Raw genomic sequence first — 22922 nt, forward strand, 5'->3', positions numbered from 1 at the left:
CTGCCTTTTAGATGTCTTTGACATATTGTATTAACACCTACAGTTGTGGATTGTATGTTGATTAAGAGTTTGACATATTGTATTAACACCTACAGTTGTGGATTGTATGTTGATTAAGAGTTTGACAAATTGTATTAACACCTACAGTTGTGGATTGTATGTTGCCCTTTAGATGTCTTTGACATATTGTATTAACACCTACGGTTGTGGATTGTATGTTGCCCTTTAGATGTCTTTGACATATTGTATTAACACCTACGGTTGTGGATTGTATGTTGCCCTTTAGATGTCTTTGACATATTGTATTAACACCTACGGTTGTGGATTGTATGCTGCCTTTTAGATGTCTTTGACATATTGTATTAACACCTACAGTTGTGGATTGTTTGTTGCTCTTTAGATGTCTTTGACATATTGTATTAACACCTACGGTTGTGGATTGTATGTTGCCCTTTAGATGTCTTTGACATATTGTATTAACACCTACAGTTGTGGAATGTTTGTTGCCCTTTAGATGTCTTTGAAATATTGTATTAACACCTACGGTTGTGGATTGTATGTTGCCCTTTAGATGTCTTTGACATATTGTATTAACACCTACGGTTGTGGATTGTATGTTGCCCTTTAGATGTCTTTGACATATTGTATTAACACCTATGGTTGTGGATTGTATGTTGCCCTTTAGATGTCTTTGACATATTGTATTAACACCTACCGTTGTGGATTGTATGTTGCCCTATAGATGTCTTTGACATATTGTATTAACACCTACAGTTGTGGATTGTATGTTGCCCTTTAGATGTCTTTGACATATTGTATTAACACCTACGGTTGTGGATTGTTTGTTGCCCTTTAGATGTCTTTGACATATTGTATTAACACCTACGGTTGTGGATTGTATGTTGCCCTTTAGATGTCTTTGACATATTGTATTAACACCTACAGTTGTGGATTGTATGTTGATTAAGAGTTTGACATATTGTATTAACACCTACAGTTGTGGACTGTTTGTTGACCTTCAGATGTCTTTGAAATATTGTATTAACACCTACGGTTGTGGATTGTATGTTGCCCTTTAGATGTCTTTGACATATTGTATTAACACCTACAGTTGTGGACTGTTTGTTGCCCTTTAGATGTCTTTGACATATTGTATTAACACCTACAGTTGTGGATTGTATGTTACCCTTTAGATGTCTTTGACATATTGTATTAACACCTACCGTTGTGGATTGTATGTTGCCCTTTAGATGTCTTTGGCATATTGTATTAACACCTACGGTTGTGGATTGTATGTTGCCCTTTAGATGTCTTTGACATATTGTATTAACACCTACGGTTGTGGATTGTATGTTGCCCTTTAGATGTCTTTGACATATTGTATTAACACCTACGGTTGTGGATTGTATGCTGCCTTTTAGATGTCTTTGACATATTGTATTAACACCTACAGTTGTGGATTGTTTGTTGCTCTTTAGATGTCTTTGGCATATTGTATTAACACCTACGGTTGTGGATTGTATGCTGCCTTTTAGATGTCTTTGACATATTGTATTAACACCTACGGTTGTGGATTGTATGTTGCCCTTTAGATGTCTTTGACATATTGTATTAACACCTACGGTTGTGGATTGTATGTTGCCCTTTAGATGTCTTTGACATATTGTATTAACACCTACAGTTGTGGAATGTTTGTTGCCCTTTAGATGTCTTTGAAATATTGTATTAACACCTACGGTTGTGGATTGTATGTTGCCCTTTAGATGTCTTTGACATATTGTATTAACACCTACGGTTGTGGATTGTATGTTGCCCTTTAGCAGTGATTGGGAAGGAAGTGCGCCCTGCGCCTATAGCGCATATTGACAAAGAATGGCGCATACAGTGACAAATGTAAGCGCCAACGTGGCGCACATTATTTTTCAATTCGTTTCGAAATGTTTAGATATCGTCAAATGAATTTTCGATCGTGTTCCGTGCCACAATGTGTGTGTTCACAACTGTGTAATGTTCCTCCAATAAAAGGAGCACCTATATATTTTTGGGACGTCTTAATTGGGTCTTTCCCTATCATAATAGAACCACGCGATTTAACGTCTCGGTGTTTTCCTATTGTAATAATAGAACCTTGCGGTCTAACTGATAACCCGAAAAATGTAATTAACCATCATTCATGATATATTTGTTTATAAACAACTTTAAATTTGTGAAATTTGGCTAGTACAGACGAGATTTAACTCTAATAATAATCTCATTTAGTTTAGCTTGCTATTATTTCGATTGAAGAACCCCAAGACTTTTTAGGAATATAGTTTTTGTCTCCATAAAAGACGCCTAACTGTCCTTGTCATTTTTGGTCTTTGACTCGTTTTTACATTTTGTAAACATGACTTCAGCGATTTGTTGTTATGTTCTATGAATTAATGGTACTCTATACTGTTATTCTTGTTACCGTGATGAAGTTATAATAATACAAGAAGTGCAGAGGAAATGCCTGAAATGTCCTCTGATACGGAACGTCTAGAATAAGTATGGTATCGACGAAGACCCAAATTTAATGTACAAAAAAAAACATGAACATGAACAAGGCAACCGTACCAGTTTAAACATTGTAAATAAAGGTTGACTTAAATATTGTTGGGGTTGGAAGAAGTTATTGTATATTCATTGAAATTGAAATTATAAAATCACAGGAACAATATCCATGATTTTATTTAAAATCATAAAGGTAAGTATCAACATCTCTTTGCCAAAATATACTGATATTTTTTTTTTACAGAAGTCAATTAAAATGGCCCACTCATTTGACAACATGGCCCATTATTTTTTAAAATGGCCCATTGAATTTATTTTTGAGGGGCCCTGGGCCCATAGTGAAAAAAACCTTCCAGATCACTGCTTTAGATGTCTTTGACATATTGTATTAACACCTACGGTTGTGGATTGTATGTTGCCCTTTAGATGTCTTTGACATATTGTATTAACACCTACGGTTGTGGATTGTATGTTGCCCTTTAGATGTCTTTGACATATTGTATTAACACCTACGGTTGTGGATTGTATGTTGCCCTTTAGATGTCTTTGACATATTGTATTAACACCTACGGTTGTGGATTGTATGTTGCCCTTTAGATGTCTTTGACATATTGTATTAACACCTACGGTTGTGGATTGTATGTTGCCCTTTAGATGTCTTTGACATATTGTATTAACACCTACGGTTGTGGATTGTATGTTGCCCTTTAGATGTCTTTGACATATTGTATTAACACCTACAGTTGTGGATTGTATGTTGATTAAGAGTTTGACATATTGTATTAACACCTACAGTTGTGGATTGTATGTTGATTAAGAGTTTGACATATTGTTTTAACACCTATGGTTGTGGGTTGTAGGCTGCCCTTTAGATGTCTTTGAGTTTCTGTTGATATTGTTTTGCTGTCTTATTGGTGCATACCTCAAAACTATTTTATTCATCAAATATGTAGAGGGACAAAACAATACCATGAAAATTATGGGAAATCACAAATAATCAGTCTTATATTGATAATTACAGACTATTAATTATTTACAAATATTTTTTATAAACTGATAAAACAATTTCTTATTTCTTAAACAAACAGACTTATTGCATTTAACATGTTTAAAGGTATACATAATCCTAGTTTTATTTCACAAGTACAACTAGTTGCACTTTTTTTATTTGACTATAAAAGCAGTCATCTGTGCATATTCTGTATGTCACATATCAGCAAACAAATTAAATGTATGTACATCATTGTAACATAAAAGGTCAATGCAAAATTTTACTATTTCTTCAAAATAAAATAATTGGAATTTCAAATGTGGATATATGCCTTACCCAACCATAGTCCTGAGATCTTCCTTCTTTCTCTCAATGTCTGTCCTATTAAAAAACATAATTAAAATTTGAACATGAACAAAACTGAACAAGAACAAAAACAATATAATTCCAAAAAAGTAAAAGTTTTGTTTGAAATTGATTTACAAATTACTATTGCAACACAAACTTTTTTAAAAATTAAAATGCACTTGCTGTAACTCTACATTTAAAGTAAAACCAAGTAAAAATCTATTAATATAGTTTATAGTGAAATAGAAAATTAATTAAAAAAAGCAGCAATAAATTAGGCTTTCATTATAAGTATGTATATAGTTTTTGTATATCATTGCTATTTTGATCACCATCCTATGTGTGTTTACATACATGTATATTTAGTATGTTACCTTGTTTTCTTCTCTATAGATCTGATTTCTTCAATAGTAAACTTTTCAAACAAAATGTTGGTATCCATTTCCTCAATTGGAACACCTTTATAAAATAAACAAGATTATTATTTATTTCGTTGTATATTTACCATTTTTTGTTTACTTTACTCTCATGACTATAGGGTAATTAACATACAATGTATAAGGCCTAAAAAAAAAATGTTGTGTTTCCGGTCACCCCCGAATCAAAAGTTTTTAAAGCTGATGTGGGAAAAAAAATAATTTGTATACCTACCGACCGTTTTTTCTGAAAGAATAAAAAATTCTAAGTCCCTCGATCTTTTTATCGCCTCAAAAGAAAACAACGCTAATTTTAAACTCGAGGCTTATTTTTAGAATGTACTGGAAAGTGGAATCTTCTTGGCTAATTATATATGCGGGAGCATGCGCAGTAGTTATTTTCGTTTGTCAGTGTCAATCCCAAACTAGTGTCCATGCCTTTAAACAAAACCGAGACAGCAATGAAGCATAATATAAAAAAAAAAAAAAAAAAAAAAAAAAAATCCCTACCTACCGTCCCTTCAAAATTTCAAGGGGGTGATCGGAAACACAACATTATTTTTTTTAGGCCTAAGTAGAGGCTCCAATGAGTCTATATACAATGATATAGGCTAGCTCACCTTGGATTTTGATATACAATAAGTATAATGCATCAAGAATATTTCTGTCCAATAGAAAGTGTGGACCAAAAGTTAGCTTCTTGATTGTTTAAGTGATAAAAGTTTCAATCTTTGTCTTAGCAGGTAAAATTCATCAATAAAGAAAAATAATTCCCACATGGAGAGCTGATGACTTAGCTTTTTGTTCAAGTTGGGATGTACAATCACCTGGCCCTATCCAACTCTATGTTTTTGCTTTATATGTTTCATTTGTTATCCATCTGATGAGTTAAGCCTTTTCCAACTGATTTATTAGTTCGTTCTCATGTTGTACTGTTACACCACTGTCCGAGGAGGAGGGTTTGGTTCCAGCTAACATGTTTAACCTTCCTTCTTCTTCTTCTCTCCGTATAAGCTTCCTTTATAAGGAACACCAAGGATTATCTCCATGCACATTCTTTATGCATGTGTCTGTCCCAAGTCAGTAGCCTTTAATTCAGTGGTAATAGTTTGTTGCTGTGTTGCATATTTGTTTTTCGTTCATTTTTTTTGTACATTTAGTCCCCAAGTTTCATGTAGCTGACTATGCAGTATGAGCTTTGATGAAGGTAGTGACCTATAGTTGATAATTTCTATGTGATTTGGTCTCTTGTGGAGAGTTGTCTCATTGGCAATCATACCACATCTACTATTCTATACTGTTAAGGATGTTGTCTGTGGCTGTGGGTAGTGGTTTTCAGCAATAATTTGCCGGATTGGTCCCAAATGAATGCAAGAGGGGCGTCACATTATAACGATACAAATATGAAATGTTAAGCTGGCTTCAATGGTGTAAGTTTTGACTAAAAATGGTTTACTATTCGTCATAATTTACTTTTGGAGTCGACTTTTGACATTTCTGTGGTTTGTGTTGCTGGCAAAAAGGGAGGTAACTTATATTTGCAAAAACTCTAAACCAATGTCGGATCCGGATATAAGAGCATTCCGACTGAGGACATTGCAGTGTACTGTGCCGCATGTATATCTATGACATCTATATGATCATACCAAAGACGTATAACTAACATACTTTAATAAATAATATAACTTTTTTCACTATACAAATCCTTGCTTAAGGCCACACAGACAGCAATTTCATAAGGACATATCTTGGTTTCGCAGATAAATCTTATTTAAAAAATCAGTTCAGTTAGCTTTTTGTAAATATATTATCACTGAGTTAAATCATAGTCGACCGTCGTAATTCTCTATTAGATATTTACGTATAAAAGAAAAAGAAAAAAAATGTTTCTCATCTTGCAGGACTGGTTTTCTCTCGGAATTTTTAAACTGTAGGTAGACGAAATCTGTGTTTTGTACGTGTTTACAAATAAAACCATACCAAGAAATTGCCTCCGTTGAAATTCTGCAAATACCCATGGAGCAAATTACATGGATGATTAATATTGACCATTTGGTATATTGCCGTATTCTAAACGTCACTAACGTACATGAAGGTCATAAATTAATTTGTTGAATGAAATTAAATCTTTAACAACTAATGGGTGCCGTAGGAGGTCGACCGGAATTTTTGGCGTGTAACAGATAGAAAACTCAGAGTAAGAATTCATTGAACAGAAAATGGATAGTGGCAAATATTTCGTGTATATTTCAAACACAAAGAGGATTACCCCGACATCCTTTGCCAAAAAATACCAATAGTATCTCGGCGTTAGGCTATTTCTTTCTTTGCGGGCGGGGACTCCCAGCAAACAACATGCATGTGTAGGACGGCATTGTAGATTTTCTTATTAAATAAATAAAGTTGCCTGTCCGGTACATGAATAGATCGGTTAGAAAGCAAGGTTTTAATTTAATCGGTAACCTTAATTTGAGGGTTGAAAATAGACAGCACAAAACAAAAAATGGGGGGGGGGGGGGTCCAAATGGAATGTTTTTATCTTATGAACTCTACATGTGAAAGAACATTTTTTTATTTGATTAAAAGCGAGAAAAACAAATGTAAGACACATTGTGAATGGTCTTTCTTCCTTTCTCCCATGCCAAAAAATTGCCTCCGTTGAAATTCTGCACGAAATACCCATGGAGCAAATTACATGGATGATTAATATTGACCATTTGGTATATTGCCGTATTCTAAACGTCACGTACATGAAGGTCATAAATTAATTTGTTGAATGAAATTTTAAATCTTTAACAACTAATGGGTGCCGTAGGAGGTCGACCGGAATTTTTAGCGAGGATTTCTTGGCATGTAACAGATAGAAAACTCAGAGTAAGAATTCATTGAACAGAAAATGGATAGTGGCAAATATTTCGTGTATATTTCAAACACAAAGAGAATTACCCCGACATCCTTTGCCAAAAAATACCAATAGTATCTCGGCGTTAGGCTATTTCTTTCTTTGCGGGCGGGGACTCCCAGCAAACAACATGCATGTGTATGACGGCATTGTAGATTTTCTTATTAAATAAATAAAGTTGCCTGTCCGGTACATGAATAGATCGGTTAGAAAGCAAGGTTTTAATTTAATCGGTAACCTTAATTTGAGGGTTGAAAATAGACAGCACAAAACAAAAAAATGGGGGGGGGGGGGGGGGGGGGGGGGGGGAGGTGGTCCAAATGGAATGTTTTTATCTTATGAACTCTACATGTGAAAGAATATTTTTTTAGATTAAAAGCGAGAAAAACAAATGTAAGACAAATTGTGAATGGTCTTTTTTCCTTTCTCCCATGCCAAGAAATTGCCTCCGTTGAAATTCTGCACGAAATACCCATGGAGCAAATTACATGGATGATTAATATTGACCATTTGGTATATTGCCGTATTCTAAACGTCACGTACATGAAGGTCATAAATTAATTTGTTGAATGAAATTAAATCTTTAACAAATAATGGGTGCCGTAGGAGGTCGACCGGAATTTTTAGCGAGGCCGTTTCTTGGCATGAGGACTAACGTAGTTTACATATTTTCCGTCTAAAAGTTACGCTAAAAGCAAAATTACAAAAATACGGAACTCCTAGAAAATTCAAAACGGAAAGTCCCTAATCAAATGGAAAAATCAAGAGCTCAAACGCATCAAACGAATATAACAACTGTCATATTCATGACTTGGTACAGCCATTTTCTTATTTAGAAAATCATGTTGGATTGAACCTGGTTTTATAGCGCTGCCCCTCTTACCTGTACGACAGCATCAAATCCCATCATATTGATAGCGATGCGTGAACAAAACAAACAGACCTAATGGGTATAAATGTCAAAATTATGGATACAGCAGTCAACATAATGTGTTATAATCTATTCTTAATCACAATAAAAACAAAGGAGCACAAAAAGGAACACATCAAACCTCATTCATTGCTTTCTTATTTTAGTAACAAAGTAGCACAACAGGTTTGTGTTGGACTGTATATTAACTAAAGACGTATAACAATCCCAAATTCCATGATAACATTTCTTTATCTTTTAAATTTGTCACTTTAGGTCTTTAAAATTATAGGACTGCGTTTGCAGCATTTCAATATTTTGTGTTGCAAACCATATTTCACTGCTTCGTATGTTTTTCCATTTTATTTAGATATACCGATTAATTAATAGTATTGTTTGGTATTCGTTCAGTTGCAAATATTTCATATTTCATGCATATTCTAGACAAGAAAGCAATCAATAAATACGTAGTTTATTTGATCAAAGAGGGCGGGAACGATAGTCAAACTGCTGTTGAAAATGCAGGGGCGGATCCAGTTATATTTTAGAAGGGATGGTTCCAACCCAGCTTTAAAGGAGATTGGGGTTGGGGGGGGGGGGGGTCATACTATATGTTCAATTCAAAAGTATTGGTCGTAAAGAAAAAGTTGGTTCCAACCCGGACCCCTTTAAGAATACGCCACTGAAATGTTTCCACATTATATAACTAGACAAAGGTAGCAGACGTTAGACTTGAGCAATGTATACATTGAAAAAGTAATAGCGCTATTCTTTTTTTGAAAACCAAACGTTGACTTCAAAAGATATGACACAAAATCAGTATAAATACAGAGCAACAACAAAATAACACAAAAAGCAAAAGAACAGCGCTTTTATTGCTTTTGAGGCGGTTCCTAGCATCGGCTTGAGTGGCCGATTATTTGTTTTATTTATGTACCCTTGATCGGCTGTCCCATGGACGTTCATACCATATTTCCTTTTATCTATACTTGAGAGAATATATTTGTGTGGTTGTCCGTTACGTGAGTTTCTTGATTCTAATATAATACAACTGTATTCTAGTATATCTTTACGTTAGCTAACCCGTATGTACCCGTATGTTAGTCGATCTGAGTAGTTTACATTTTTTGTTAAATCGATCGACCAAATGACACAGAAATAAGTTTGTTTTCTAACAGTAGTCTCAAGACATCTACATTTGTTTAGTAGAACCAATGAGATGAGGTATGATGATCAATTAGTCAGCTATCCATCAAAATAAACCAATGAGATGAGGTATGATGATCAATTAGTCAGCTATCCATCAAGATAAATCAAAGGATGAGATTTACACAGCTAAAGGTCACCGTACTATCTTCAACCATGAGTAAACCCCATACCGTTCAGTATGCTTTAAAGGGAACGGCACGAGTAATTGTGAAACTCATCTAGGCCATGACCAATCGTGTTTGTACTGAACATGATATAGTTTAATTCAACATAACTTGAAAAAAAAATATACCTTTTAATGTGTTTCGGAAGCAACGAATTCATCAAGTGTTATTTCCATTTTTATACTCGTTCATTGCCCTGGCAAAGAGATTATGCATACCACACGGACTTGAACTATCTCAACTAACAACAATATATACATGTCCTATATCATAACATTTTAAAATTGTACTAATATTTATTCAACATGTCTTTTAGATTACAATTATTTTAGGTATACCGTTCAATAATTAAGTTTTGACACTTTCGTCACCGCGCTTTGTAATGTAAAACATTTAAAGTTCACGAAGTTAAATTTATCATGTCTCAGCCTTAAACCTATGGATAAACATTTGTGATTTATTGTTACTTTAAATTTAAACGGGTGGAGGTAAAAACTTAATTAAATTCTTCATGGAACATCGGTATCACGCCGTTATTTTACTTGTCTTAAAAAAGTCTATAGAATCCTACCGATAATTACCTAATTACCAGTTGTTTATTGAACCGTTTTCTATGCACTGGATTTCTCAGGTGAAAGCGTAATAATTATTTGGTATTGATTTGTAGATAACAAAATATCTTATATCAATATTCTAAATAATGTGAAACAAGGAGAACAATAGCTCTGACTGCATGTCAATATCGTTGTAGCAATTTTGATGTAACGTATTCTGGAATTTATTTTATTTGTATAAGAGTCGCAAACTAGGAACATATAGTTAAATATACTGTTCCCAGCGTAAACGTATTCGCTCTTACAGTTTAATTTGTATAATCGGACTTGAATTTATCAGTCCATGATGCCTAAGTTACGCGAAACTAAACTGTATCAGTATATTGCAACGAAAAGTTTAGACGAGTTACGAACAGAATGTTACAATCACATCAGCAGTGGGAAAGATGTAAACATTAAGGATAGCGACACTGGCGAGACCTATCTACATTGTTTATGTGATCAGATCGAACGTTTTATGGATGAAAATGGAGTATCAATAATCTATATATTAGCCTGTAAAGGAGTAGATCTTGATATACAAGACAACTTAGGAGAAACTTTCTTACACAAGATTGTCAGGATGCCAGGTGCATATCGTGCACTTGTTGCTGCGGTCAGGTAAATAGATACTGCACAAGATATGCTATTTTGATCTATTTTCAGTTATTTCAGTTTTTGGGTCTGTCGCAATGTCTGCGCAATGGTAATAAACGAGATTTTGTTTTCATACGTAAAGACAAAGTAAACAACACTGAATATGTTGTTTACTGAGATACAAAAAAAACCCACAAATTCGCATACGTCCTCAGCTATACTTCATATACAATCATCATACGGTACATTTTGCTAATGAATACGTTTCAGCAGCGATTACACTGAAAGCTGTTACTGAAACAACAAAGTTCCAATTATAACAGGCACTTGCCTCCTAAAAATATTTATGACCAAATATACTTAATTATAACGTTATATTAAAATGTATTGGTATAATTTTTTTTAAGAGACAAGTACCTTTGGTTCTTCTGACTTGTACACTAGTAACTGCAAGTGTTTAGGAGATCAATTCAGAAACATGCTATATAATGCTAACAGTGGCTTAGTGATTATGGTTATTTTGGAAGCCGTCTGGGTTTGACAAATAAGTTTTAGGCATTACCTTTTAGTAATAAAAACTTATACAAATACACTTAATTGATATGTAAGGAAATCATCACAACAAAAAAGGTATCTCTTTATGATATCTGGGTTCTACTTGAAGTCTTGGAGTAAAGTATTTCGTCATGAAAATGATTGGTATATATAGTGTTTATGCTAGTGTCAATGTTTTTTATATACATATTATATCGTAATTATAATAGACTTATGAGATCTTTGTGAGCAGATTCCATTGTAAACTCTAACATATTTCTGTTGAGATTTTTTAGATTCATTTCTCGAAAAATAATTTGAACTTTCCAACACGTTTACGTGACTAACCCAACACAGGAACCGTGCTAACGTTAAGTTAGAGTCGGGGCTATTAAGAGCTTCACATATTGTATACACTTAAAGTCTTTTGTTAAAGACCATATGTTGACTTTTAAATAACTGTCGTATTTTTTGTGTTTTGAGTTTTGAGATCTATGAATAAATTCCTCACAGGTTGATTTATTCATCATGGATGGAACAGTAAAAGATTGAATTCATTACATATTCTCTGGAAAATACCTGTCGCAAATTAAAATTGTTAACTGGATCTTGTAACTATTTAAATATCGATGAGAAAAAATTGAACGTCTTAATGGGCCTAAGATGATATTACGCATAAAATCTGCATTATTAAACGAACGATGCATATAACGAGATATTAAGGTCGAGATATATGAATTTAATGTTTCCTATACATGTGCATGTAAGATTGACACAAATAACTTACTTTCATATAATGGACCAATGGATATAAAGTCCGGTTAAGACACACATTTTTGAGGTTAGGGAAGTTTTACGAAGAGGTTAAAGCTGTACACACCACTATCTGGTTGATCGATTATCACATGCAAATTCGAGCCTTGAAACCATTTGAAAATTAACCTAGGAGATGTGGTGTATTCGTCATTGGGACAGCAAAACAACACCCTGTAAACCTGTCCATGGTCCACAACTACAGTGACGGTTCTATGAACTTAACAAAGTAGAAGGGGATCACTCTTAGTCACATAACGCTTCATTATTTCACCCAAAAAAATATAAATTACATTTGTATATACTCTTAGAATGTGTATTGCTTTTTCATGGGGTGGAAAGGGAGGTGCCACTATACCCATTTCTAGTTTTGTTTTTACTATATTACAATTACAGAACAACTGAAATACATAGTAACAGATAATTAAAACCTCGGTTAGAACATTACTTCATATGAAATTATTATAAAATGCTATGTCAACTTCATAAATAATGCACATACTTTTACGTTTTCGTTTACTGTATTCAATAAATATATTTTTACAGGTGGTATTCAAACAAAATTAATCATAACAGTTTTTATCGAGGTGGTACTTCAGATCAAATTAATTAAAACGGTTTATACAGGTGGTCCTTCAAATAAGATTAATTGTCTTTAAACGGCTGAACATATCAACGTTAAAGGGTGTACTGGATTATCCTCTAATCAGTCTAATAAACGACAAAGCTAAATTCGGTCAAATAGTAAAACAGTTAATCGGAATGGTATTATATATAACAAATCGTTATTTGAAAAAAAAAGAAAAACACCAGTCTAAAGGGAGAAAAAATACACAACACCCGAGCACGATTTTTTTTAACCCTATATTACTTAAATGTCGGTGACTATGGAGTGGTTGTTTTAGTCATCATTATACATGTTTGTCCTTTATAGAATTGAGTGTCGCTGGCGCATCTCTTATATCTGATAAATTAAGTCACTTTTATGGTTTAGGGTGATTCAGAGCAATGTATCCAAAATATATAGCATCGATAAAAAACATATAATAGTAAACTTAAAGTAAACAATGCATGGTACTAAATAATCAGTATCATAGAAATAGAAAACATCTGAAATAGAAATAAGATGTGGTATGCGTGCCAATGAGACAACTCTCCATCCAAGTCACAATTTATAAAAGTATGTCTTTTTTGCAATAGTGTCTGGTCTTCTTAATTCATCCGACTTGAAATATGCTAGGAGGGGTGTTTCTTATTATTATTTTTCCTTGGTGGCAATATACAACCAACAGCCGATGCTACCTACACCTCGGGAACATTTGGCATTGCCAACCTATAATTATGCGCCTTCTTTTATTTCCTTTTACAAATCAATGTTTTTTTGTTGCAAGCCGGACCTTGCACGTTTAACTTTTAATGGCCTTAACTGTGTCCACATACGTTCTAGATAGAGGAGGGAAGGTTTGTGGGTTTATGAACCTAGTCAGGCAATCTGGACTATGTGTTGTGTTTTTGTTTATAGTTAGTATCCTATTCGCAGGAAAATTAATAAATTAAACAGAAATGTTTTTTAAATAGTTTTTCCTATAAAAAAAAGAAGAAGCCAGGAGCAAAATAGCATATTTATTTCTGTAAAACAGCTCAATGTAAACACTTTAAAATGCCTGATGAGATTTCTTATACTCGAAGGAAATGAGGTTAGAAGATGTACACCTTTCAGAGAAACGGGACTTTTATTCAATTTTGGACTAAACAATTTACCATGACGTGCAGTAGGAGTTCGACTTCATTTACCAAATTGAAATCAAGCCTAAAATCGGCTGAGAATTATAAATGTTTTATTGCAGGTGTGGTGCCGACATGATGGTGCTAGATAACCGTGACAGAACAGCAGAAGATATCTTACATGAAGAGAAACCAGAAGGGTGGCAAGAGATGTTACACTGGTGGAATAAGTTCAAACCAGGTTAGGTGCTCATCTCAGGCACTTGTTTCTGAATGTATTCCCAATATACCTTAATACAACACTGGTATATAAAGGTATATGGCTGGGGGATCAGAGACAAGTGTCTTTGGTACTAATGCGTTTATTGCAAGTTTTTAACTCTACGATGTATAACCAGTTATTTATTTGAAATAGGGGGAAAGCTTGTTTAGATTATATTCCTGTTCAATAGACTTCTTCACAAGCAATTCTCGTTTTGAAAATCTTTCGATGGTTTTTGAACTGTAACAACTAAAATGTACCATAATATTTTTAAAAGCTCACAAAAACAAAAATGTGTTTACAGCTGACAGATATGACGCACAAATACACTGAAATAATTTTTCAGTCACTACAGTCTATCCAACAAGGAAATATTGAAATATGTGTCAAACATTGTTAGTTAATTGACATTTAGAAGTGTTAGTTAATTTCAGGCCTATACAGAGCAACTTTAGCAGATAATCCAGATAGAACCTTGGTGGAAAAATTGCTGAAATATTGGTGCAGAGTAAACATAGTGAAACATGGAAAAGATTACAGTGTGAAAACGAGATTAAGGCAGAGAGCTAAAGACATTGATCTGGTCTATCTTATTGAGAAATATGAGAACACCATAGAGTTTGCTCTAGCAGCACTCTCAGGAAAAACTCAAATACTGTTAGGCTGGAAGAAACGAATAGGTAGGTAAAACACAAATACTGTTAGGCTGGAAGAAACGAATAGGTAGGTAAAACACAAGTACTGTTAGGCTGGAAGAAACGAATAGGTAGGTAAAACACAAGTACTGTTAGGCTGGAAGAAACGAATAGGTAGGTAAAACACAAGTACTGTTAGGCTGGAAGAAACGAATAGGTAGGTAAAACACAAGTACTGTTAGGCTGGAAGAAACGAATAGGTAGGTAAAACACAAGTACTGTTAGGCTGGAAGAAACGAATAGGTAGGTAAAACACAAGTACTGTTAGGCTGGAAGAAACGAATAGGTAGGTAAAACACAAGTACTGTTAGGCTGGAAGAAACGAATAGGTAGGTAAAACACAAGTACTGTTAGGCTGGAAGAAACAAATAGGTAATTTCTTTGGTTAGATTGCTTGCTAACTGAACCGTGAAGTCAGTGATAGGTAAGGTATACTACCCTCCTTTCGAAGTAGCCTAGTCCTACAGACAGATAGATTGGTTATCTGGCGGACTAGTCTTCTCTTAAAGGAGGGTAGTTTACCTAACCTAACACTGACTCTCGGTTCAGCTAGCGAGCAAACTAACCAAAGATATTACCTAGCCCCAGTCACACTGTCACGTTTCAAGAGCTACGTTTTACTACGTTTTGAAAGCGTAGCGAGCGAAACGGAAATATACGTAACGAAGCGTAACGAAACGCAGTGATCCTTTGTTCAAAACCGGACCTGCTCCGTATGTTTTGAAAATTCAACCACAAACGTAGCGAAAATTGAAACGAAGTAGAAACCTAGTAAATGCGTATCAAAGCTTAGCGGAACGTAACAAAACGTGCTTACTACGTATCGAAACGTATCAACGCGTGGTGGAAACGTGGTTCTACACGTACTTATATGTAGCAAAATGTGATAAGAACGTAGCACAAACCTAGTAAAACCTAGATTTCAAAATAACGGGACATTTTTAAAATATTCAAAACGTAGTTGAAACGTAGCATTTTAAAACGTATAGTTAAACGTGACAGTGTGACTGGGGCTTAAAAGCTACATACTCGTTTAAATAGGTTGTAATAGGGAACGATAAATTTTTAATCATGCCATGTAAAACATAAATACTGTTAGGCTGGAAGAAACGAATAGGTAGGAAAAACACAAATACTCTTAGACTGGAAGAAACGAATACTATAGGTAATAGAGAACGAAAATTATGTTCATATCAACCTTCTTGAAATGATATATTTCAGATGCCACTACAATAGCACTCCATATGTGTGAAATCGGTCTGCATATAAATTCTTGCTTCATATCCTCATTTTGCAAGGAAACATTGAGTTGACAAATCTAACTAAGGACATTGAAGGGTTTACAGACTTTTAAGGTTAAAACTTTAAGGAGAGAAATACTGAATAAACACTGAATAAACAGCCCCTCAAGAATTCAGTAAACTGTGCACTTTTTTAATCCATTGAAACAACCTTTTATATTCCAGAAAATAACCCAGATGTTCTGAAAACAATAAACTTTAATATGTGTGATTGGAGTTATCAAAGAAGCCCCGATTCTTCAGAGGTTCCCATGCCATTGTTGTTGTATGTATGGAGAATGAACAGGGTAGACATGACAGAACTATTATTAGAGTATGGAGTTGATTCAACAATGTTATATTCTGCTGATCCATCCAAGGAACAAGACAAACCATTATTCTTTCAAGTAAATATTACAAATCATCTAGTTTTTTTGTATAGCCTAAATGAAAAAATCAAAGCAATGCTAATGGTGTAAGCCAGTCAATCTGACTTGATAACAGAGCATCATGTCCATACATGCAAATTATTACATTTTATATAACAGAGACTGAATTATCTCCTTCATATTCTAAAAAAAGTGTGGGAAATCAACTTTGATATCATTACATCTTTTTACATAATGTATTCTGGGAACAGTATTTCTAACAATATATGAACTCAATAAACTTCCACAAAGCACAAGCATAAATAATAGTACAATTATACAATCATTCCTAATCAACTGTTAAAAAGAGTGATTTCTTGCTTTTTCCTTCAAATAAAAAAGAGTAGTATTTAATAATTTTGATTCACATAAGAATTATATGCAAGTGTATTTAACTAAAATTGAATAAATTGGCTTAACTTCATAACTTTTTTTGTATGTGGTAGATGATTAAAATGGTGTTTTTTTCTTTCTAAAAGTCTTTTACACATCCCCCATGGTTTAAATTCAGAAGTCTTTAAAGGAGTAGGTTCAGTAAGACCCCTTTTTGGCCCCAAAATATAGCAGTTTTACAAAATTGTGAAAATGTAGTCTTTAAGCTATATTTTGGAAAGCAAAATGCTTCTGCTACATAAATATGGGCTGTTTTTGACAATACAGTGCACATATATCGCGTACTAGCATCATTAAGTCATGCTAAATTACGGAAATCTTCACAATTTTAGCATCTTGGTTAATTTTTAGACGGTTTCCGTCTAAAATGAAAGTGGCTGCATTCGTGTTCATTCATAATATTGAAATGTAAGTTGTATTTGATGATAATACAAAACTTGTATAAAGGTTGAGGATGAACACCGATGTGGCCACTTTCATTTTTGACAAAAACCATCTGAAAAGTGACGTTTTTTGGCATATTTGATAGATTTTTCATATTTAATAAAATTGAGAATGGAAATGGGGAATGTGTCAAAGAGACAACAACCCGCCCAAATAAAAAACAACAGCAGAGGGTCACCAACAGGTCTTCAATGTAGCGAGAAATTCCCGCACCCGGAGGCGTCCTTCAGCTGGCCCCTAAACAAATATATACTAGTTCAGTGATAATGAACGCCATACTAATTTCCAAATTGTACACAAGAAACTAAAATTAAAATAATACAAGACTAACAAAGGCCAGAGGCTCCTGACTTGGGACAGGCGCAAAAATGCGGCGGGGTTAAACATGTTTGTGAGATCTCAACCCTCCCCCTATACCTCTAACCAATGTAGTAAAGTAAACGCATAACAATACGCACATTAAAATTCAGTTCAAGAGAAATCCGAGTCTGATGTCAGAAGATGTAACCAAAGAAAATAAACAAAATGACAATAATACATAAATAACAACAGACTACTAGCAGTTAACTGACATGCCAGCTCCAGACTTCAACTAAACTGACTGAAAGATTATGATTTCATCATATGAACATCAGGTACAATCCTTCCCGTTAGGGGTTTAGTATCATACCATCATAACATATATGAGAAGAACATAACCCGTCATGCCAACAACTGTTTTTAGAATAAATGTGTTTAGTTCCGATGCAAAGACCTTATCAATGACTCAATATTAACGCCAAAATATGCAATCTTTAATGACTTGACAACAGTATCGTAATTATATCCCTTCTTAATAAGTCTATTCAAAGGTTTTGTAAGTTTCTGAGGTGAATACTGACACCTTTGTGCTTTATAAAGAATATTACCATAAAAAATTGGATGTGAAATACCTGAACGTAAGCTTGAATCAGAGCGTTTTTAATTACTAAATCAGTTAAGGAAGCTGGCTTGTCATGTTTTAGATTTTATGTCAGATTTTCGGAATCCTCTGCTTTTATCCATTTGAATGCCTTGAAAAAATTTGCCCGGTGACCCCCATTTTTCTTTTTGTAAATCTTATACATGTAAAATGATAAGCCCTCTGTTTTAATTACTTTTTTACAGTTTTTGAGAACTTCAACTTGTCAGTGATAAAGCTATGAAAAGTCAAGAGAGAATATTTTCCTGCCAAAATTTCAATGACTTATATTTCGAAAACAAGCACGATGATCTATATATTTTTTTGGTTCTTTGGAATCCTTTATTAATCCCCTATCTATATAAACTATTGTTTTGAAAAGTTTATTACTTTGAAACTGAGAAGCGAACTCCCTTAAAATCTTTCTAATAAACTAATCGAATCAATTCAAATAGACACTTAAGTGTTTAAAAAGTGTCCAAAAACTTTCGTTAGATGAATCTGAATTTTGAGGCCATAATCGGCCCTTACCCGACCTACTCCTTTGGATGATACCATAAAGCCAGATTGGCTAGCCGAAAAAAAAGAGGTATTAAAAAACTATGGTACGGATTTCTTTGTACATTTGAAACTTGAATAAGCTGCATCAGATATATGTAAGACCAAAATGCATATATGTATAACACTGTCACAGGCACCAATCAATATACAAACAGCAATCAAAATCAATATAAGTGGCCACCCTATGATAATGAGCACGTAGAACATTTATAGAAAGGCAAACAATGAGAGACAACTAAAATATCATCACTGTCCTATTTAAATAGAAAATTCAATGCAGCACTAAAACCATTTTTAAGAAAACCTTATTTAATATCTATAGATACATACTTTGCTTTTTAGTTATTGTGTGGTGAACAGAAGCCTAGTGAAGAAATAATGTATAGGACCTTGCAAAAATCAGACCTATCTGCTAAAAACTATGATGGACAAACATTATTGTATGAAGTAATAAAACACAGATCTTCTAGTCATCTTGTGGAATTTTTATTAAAGAGAGGAATTAATATAGGAGCAAGAGATAAAAATGGACAAACTGCTAGAGACTTTGCTCTTTCTGTAAACAAAAAGGGAGGTAAATATGTAAAAATGATTGATCAATATGTCATTGATATGGTGAAAAACAGTAATATACAAGGAATAGAAGCTCTCATCTTACAGGGGTATGACCATCTTCTGGATGTTATTGATGAAAAGGAAGAATTGGGAGTGCTAAGTTTGGCCAGGTTAACTGGATCTCAATATCTGGTAGAAATGCTGACTAAAGTGGAAAAATCAAAGGTATGGTCATGATTTATAATTGTTCCTTGTCAAGCACATAACAGTTGATAATGCTGAATTTTAAAGGTACATATCCATGAAAATGTTTTGACAGATAAAGAAAATTTCCAATTTAACTTGATCTAATATTTCTACAGCAATTTGTGAGGGATGGTCATACTGAGATACCTTTATTTAGCATAATACTTTTAAGTTAAAAGAAATATAATATTAACAAAAACTTAAGGTAATATAAAAGATAAATTTACTTAAAAGTAATTATTTCCTCTGGCATATTTTAGGAGCACGTCGACAAAATGTTTAGAATAGCACACAAGGGGAGATTAGCTGAACTTCGGCCATTACTTGGTAAGAAGTACTCGTCAGCAGTAGACATTTGTGGAAGGAACGTTTGCCATATAGCTGTAGTCTACAAAAGGAGGGAATTTATTAAATGTTTCACTGACAATTATACAACCTTACTCAACAAGAAAGATAATGCAAGTATAAATATCATTTACAAGAATAAGTATAATATTATTTACTATAGAATTGTTTAATTTTTAATTTCATATTCATTTTTCTTGTGTAATACACTTTCACACCAATTTTGCATGAAACTATTTTGATTTATTGAAGGTTAAAAAAGTTGAATTTTCATACTTTCAATCAAGCCAGAAATTTTAAATTTAGCTTATGCATGCAGGCATTTTTTTTCTAAAGTTCAAATTGTCAATTTTAATAAATTTTGTAGTAATTATTTGTATTTGTTTGCAGCTTGGTAGAACACCATTTCATTATGCCCAGGTATTATTAGAAGGTGATGAATTAACAGAGTATATGTTGCAGAAAGGGGCTGATATACATGTAAAGGATGTGGTAAGATTTGGTGCATTATTTGTAAGCATATGCATTTCTCCAATACACATTATCTCTATTTGTCCGCCATTACTGGATATCACACAGGTTCCTGTAACAATTTGATGCCATAAAAACAAAATATCTGACGCAACAATAGAATAGTTATTGTTGTATGCGTCAAAAGTTCAAGCAGCCAGGTCAGCTGGGATTAGCAACAAGGTGTAAGGTTTCACCTCATGTTTGATAAAATTACAGTATCATCATTGTAAAAGATTAATCTGGTCTTAAAGTCATATGAAACCTCAAATTAAAAAAAAATAATGCATATGTTTTTTATAACTAAATGGATAGTTTTCATTATAAAACTTATGTACATATACTTTTTTCGGAAGAAAATTCTTTAATTTGTTCATATTTAGAAGAAGTTTACTTTATTTGAATTGCTTCCTTCCAGGACCCACTCGTAAAAATCTGGTGATCGCAAAAAGCATGGATCTGTCCTTAAAATAAACTATTATCTGATTGTACATGTTAAACACGTGCTCAATATCCATGCTTAATTGTTGATTGTTTACTATAAGGTGTCGATCGGTAAACTTTGGCTTCTAAACACGACATTTAAGAAGCTGCCATATTTTCACTTCATAACAGACAGAGAAAGAAAAAACATGACGATAAAACGATATGATTGCGTAAAAAATGATAAAATCGTGCACAGAAGACTAAGTTTATGTTTTATACATGCACTGGTTCAAGAATTGGATAAACATTATATTTCACCGGTTACTCGTTTCTTATGACTTTAACTACCTGTATTTACAACATACACACATATGTTCAGACTGTAATTTCTTATAATTATTTATTAACACCCATTAACAATCATATTTGCTCTGATTTGTTGTGATTTGAAGAATTTTGTGTTGATGTCAGATCCTATCTATTGATCTATTTAATTAATTTACAACTTTTAAAACTTGGGAGTGTTAGAGCTTAGTATATTGTAAAGCCAGACAGTCTTCTATTGTTGAATACTGTATGATGATATTGAGATGTCTTGTTGTTGTGTTGCTGTCTCATTGACTCCTACCACAAATCTCTCTCTTATTTATCTGTAATGTAGAATACTGTATGATGATACTGAGATGTCTTGTTGTTATGTTGCTGTCTCATTGACTCCTACCACAAATCTCACTCTTATTCATCTGTAATGTAGAATACTGTATGATGATACTGAGATGTCTTGTTGTTGTGTTGCTGTCTCATTGACTCCTACCACAAATCTCACTCTTATTCATCTGTAATGTAGAATACTGTATGATGATACTGAGATGTCTTGTTGTTGTGTTGCTGTCTCATTGACTCCTACCACAAATCTCCCTCTTATTTATCTGTAATGTAGAATACTGTATGATGATACTGAGATGTCTTGTTGTTGTGTTGCTGTCTCATTGACTCCTACCACAAATCTCTCTCTTATTTATCTGTAATGTAGAATACTGTATGATGATATTGAGATGTCTTTGTTGTTGTGTTGCTGTCTCATTGACTCCTACCACAAATCTCCCTCTTATTTATCTGTAATGTAGAATACTGTATGATGATACTGAGATGTCTTGTTGTTGTGTTGCTGTCTCATTGACTCCTACCACAAATCTCCCTCTTATTTATCTGTAATGTAGAATACTGTATGATGATATTGAGATGTCTTTGTTGTTGTGTTGCTGTCTCATTGACTCCTACCACAAATCTCTCTCTTATTTATCTGTAATGTAGAATACTGTATGATGATATTGAGATGTCTTGTTGTTGTGTTGCTGTCTCATTGACTCCTACCACAAATCTCCCTCTTATTTATCTGTAATGTAGAATACTGTATGATGATATTGAGATGTCTTGTTGTTATGTTGCTGTCTCATTGACTCCTACCACAAATCTCTCTCTTATTTATCTGTAATGTAGAATACTGTATGATGATACTGAGATGTCTTGTTGTTGTGTTGCTGTCTCATTGACTCCTACCACAAATCTCTCTCTTATTTATCTGTAATGTAGAATACTGTATGATGATATTGAGATGTCTTGTTGTTGTGTTGCTGTCTCATTGACTCCTACCACAAATCTCCCTCTTATTTATCTGTAATGTAGAATACTGTATGATGATATTGAGATGTCTTGTTGTTATGTTGCTGTCTCATTGACTCCTACCACAAATCTCTCTCTTATTTATCTGTAATGTAGAATACTGTATGATGATACTGAGATGTCTTGTTGTTGTGTTGCTGTCTCATTGACTCCTACCACAAATCTCTCTCTTATTTATCTGTAATGTAGAATACTGTATGATGATATTGAGATGTCTTGTTGTTGTGTTGCTGTCTCATTGACTCCTACCACAAATCTCTCTCTTATTTATCTGTAATGTAGAATACTGTATGATGATATTGAGATGTCTTGTTGTTGTGTTGCTGTCTCATTGACTCCTACCACAAATCTCTCTCTTATTTATCTGTAATGTAGAATACTGTATGATGATATTGAGATGTCTTGTTGTTGTGTTGC

General features: G+C 33.7%; 2 protein-coding genes across 5 annotated transcripts in view; one reads left to right on the forward strand and one right to left on the reverse strand.

The window, feature by feature from the left end:
- Positions 1 to 5858, reverse strand: part of LOC143071175 (conserved oligomeric Golgi complex subunit 1-like) — a 40501-nt gene extending 34643 nt beyond the window's left edge. For 2 of the 4 annotated variants that reach the window (XM_076245330.1, XM_076245327.1), the window contains exons 1-3: positions 5764 to 5858; positions 4249 to 4333; positions 3863 to 3907 (exon numbers count right to left, since the gene is read on the reverse strand). In XM_076245330.1, the coding sequence (XP_076101445.1) occupies positions 3863 to 3907; positions 4249 to 4333; positions 5764 to 5785 (152 nt within the window). In that variant the 5' untranslated portion in view covers positions 5786 to 5858. Of the gene's footprint in view, positions 1 to 3862; positions 3908 to 4248; positions 4334 to 5746 lie in introns of all 4 variants that reach the window. The other 2 variants (XM_076245329.1, XM_076245328.1) reach the window with 2 other exon arrangements.
- A 4199-nt stretch (positions 5859 to 10057) lies between these two features.
- Positions 10058 to 22922, forward strand: part of LOC143071176 (uncharacterized) — a 43495-nt gene continuing 30630 nt past the window's right edge. Inside the window, exons 1-7 of the mRNA XM_076245331.1 lie at positions 10058 to 10689; positions 13860 to 13978; positions 14434 to 14679; positions 16161 to 16381; positions 19083 to 19520; positions 19802 to 19999; positions 20277 to 20378. Of these exons, the coding sequence (XP_076101446.1) occupies positions 10373 to 10689; positions 13860 to 13978; positions 14434 to 14679; positions 16161 to 16381; positions 19083 to 19520; positions 19802 to 19999; positions 20277 to 20378 (1641 nt within the window). The 5' untranslated portion in view covers positions 10058 to 10372. The remainder of the gene's footprint in view (positions 10690 to 13859; positions 13979 to 14433; positions 14680 to 16160; positions 16382 to 19082; positions 19521 to 19801; positions 20000 to 20276; positions 20379 to 22922) is intronic.

The sequence above is a fragment of the Mytilus galloprovincialis genome, chromosome 4 (assembly GCF_965363235.1).
Source record: "Mytilus galloprovincialis chromosome 4, xbMytGall1.hap1.1, whole genome shotgun sequence".
Classification (NCBI taxonomy): domain Eukaryota; kingdom Metazoa; phylum Mollusca; class Bivalvia; order Mytilida; family Mytilidae; genus Mytilus; species Mytilus galloprovincialis.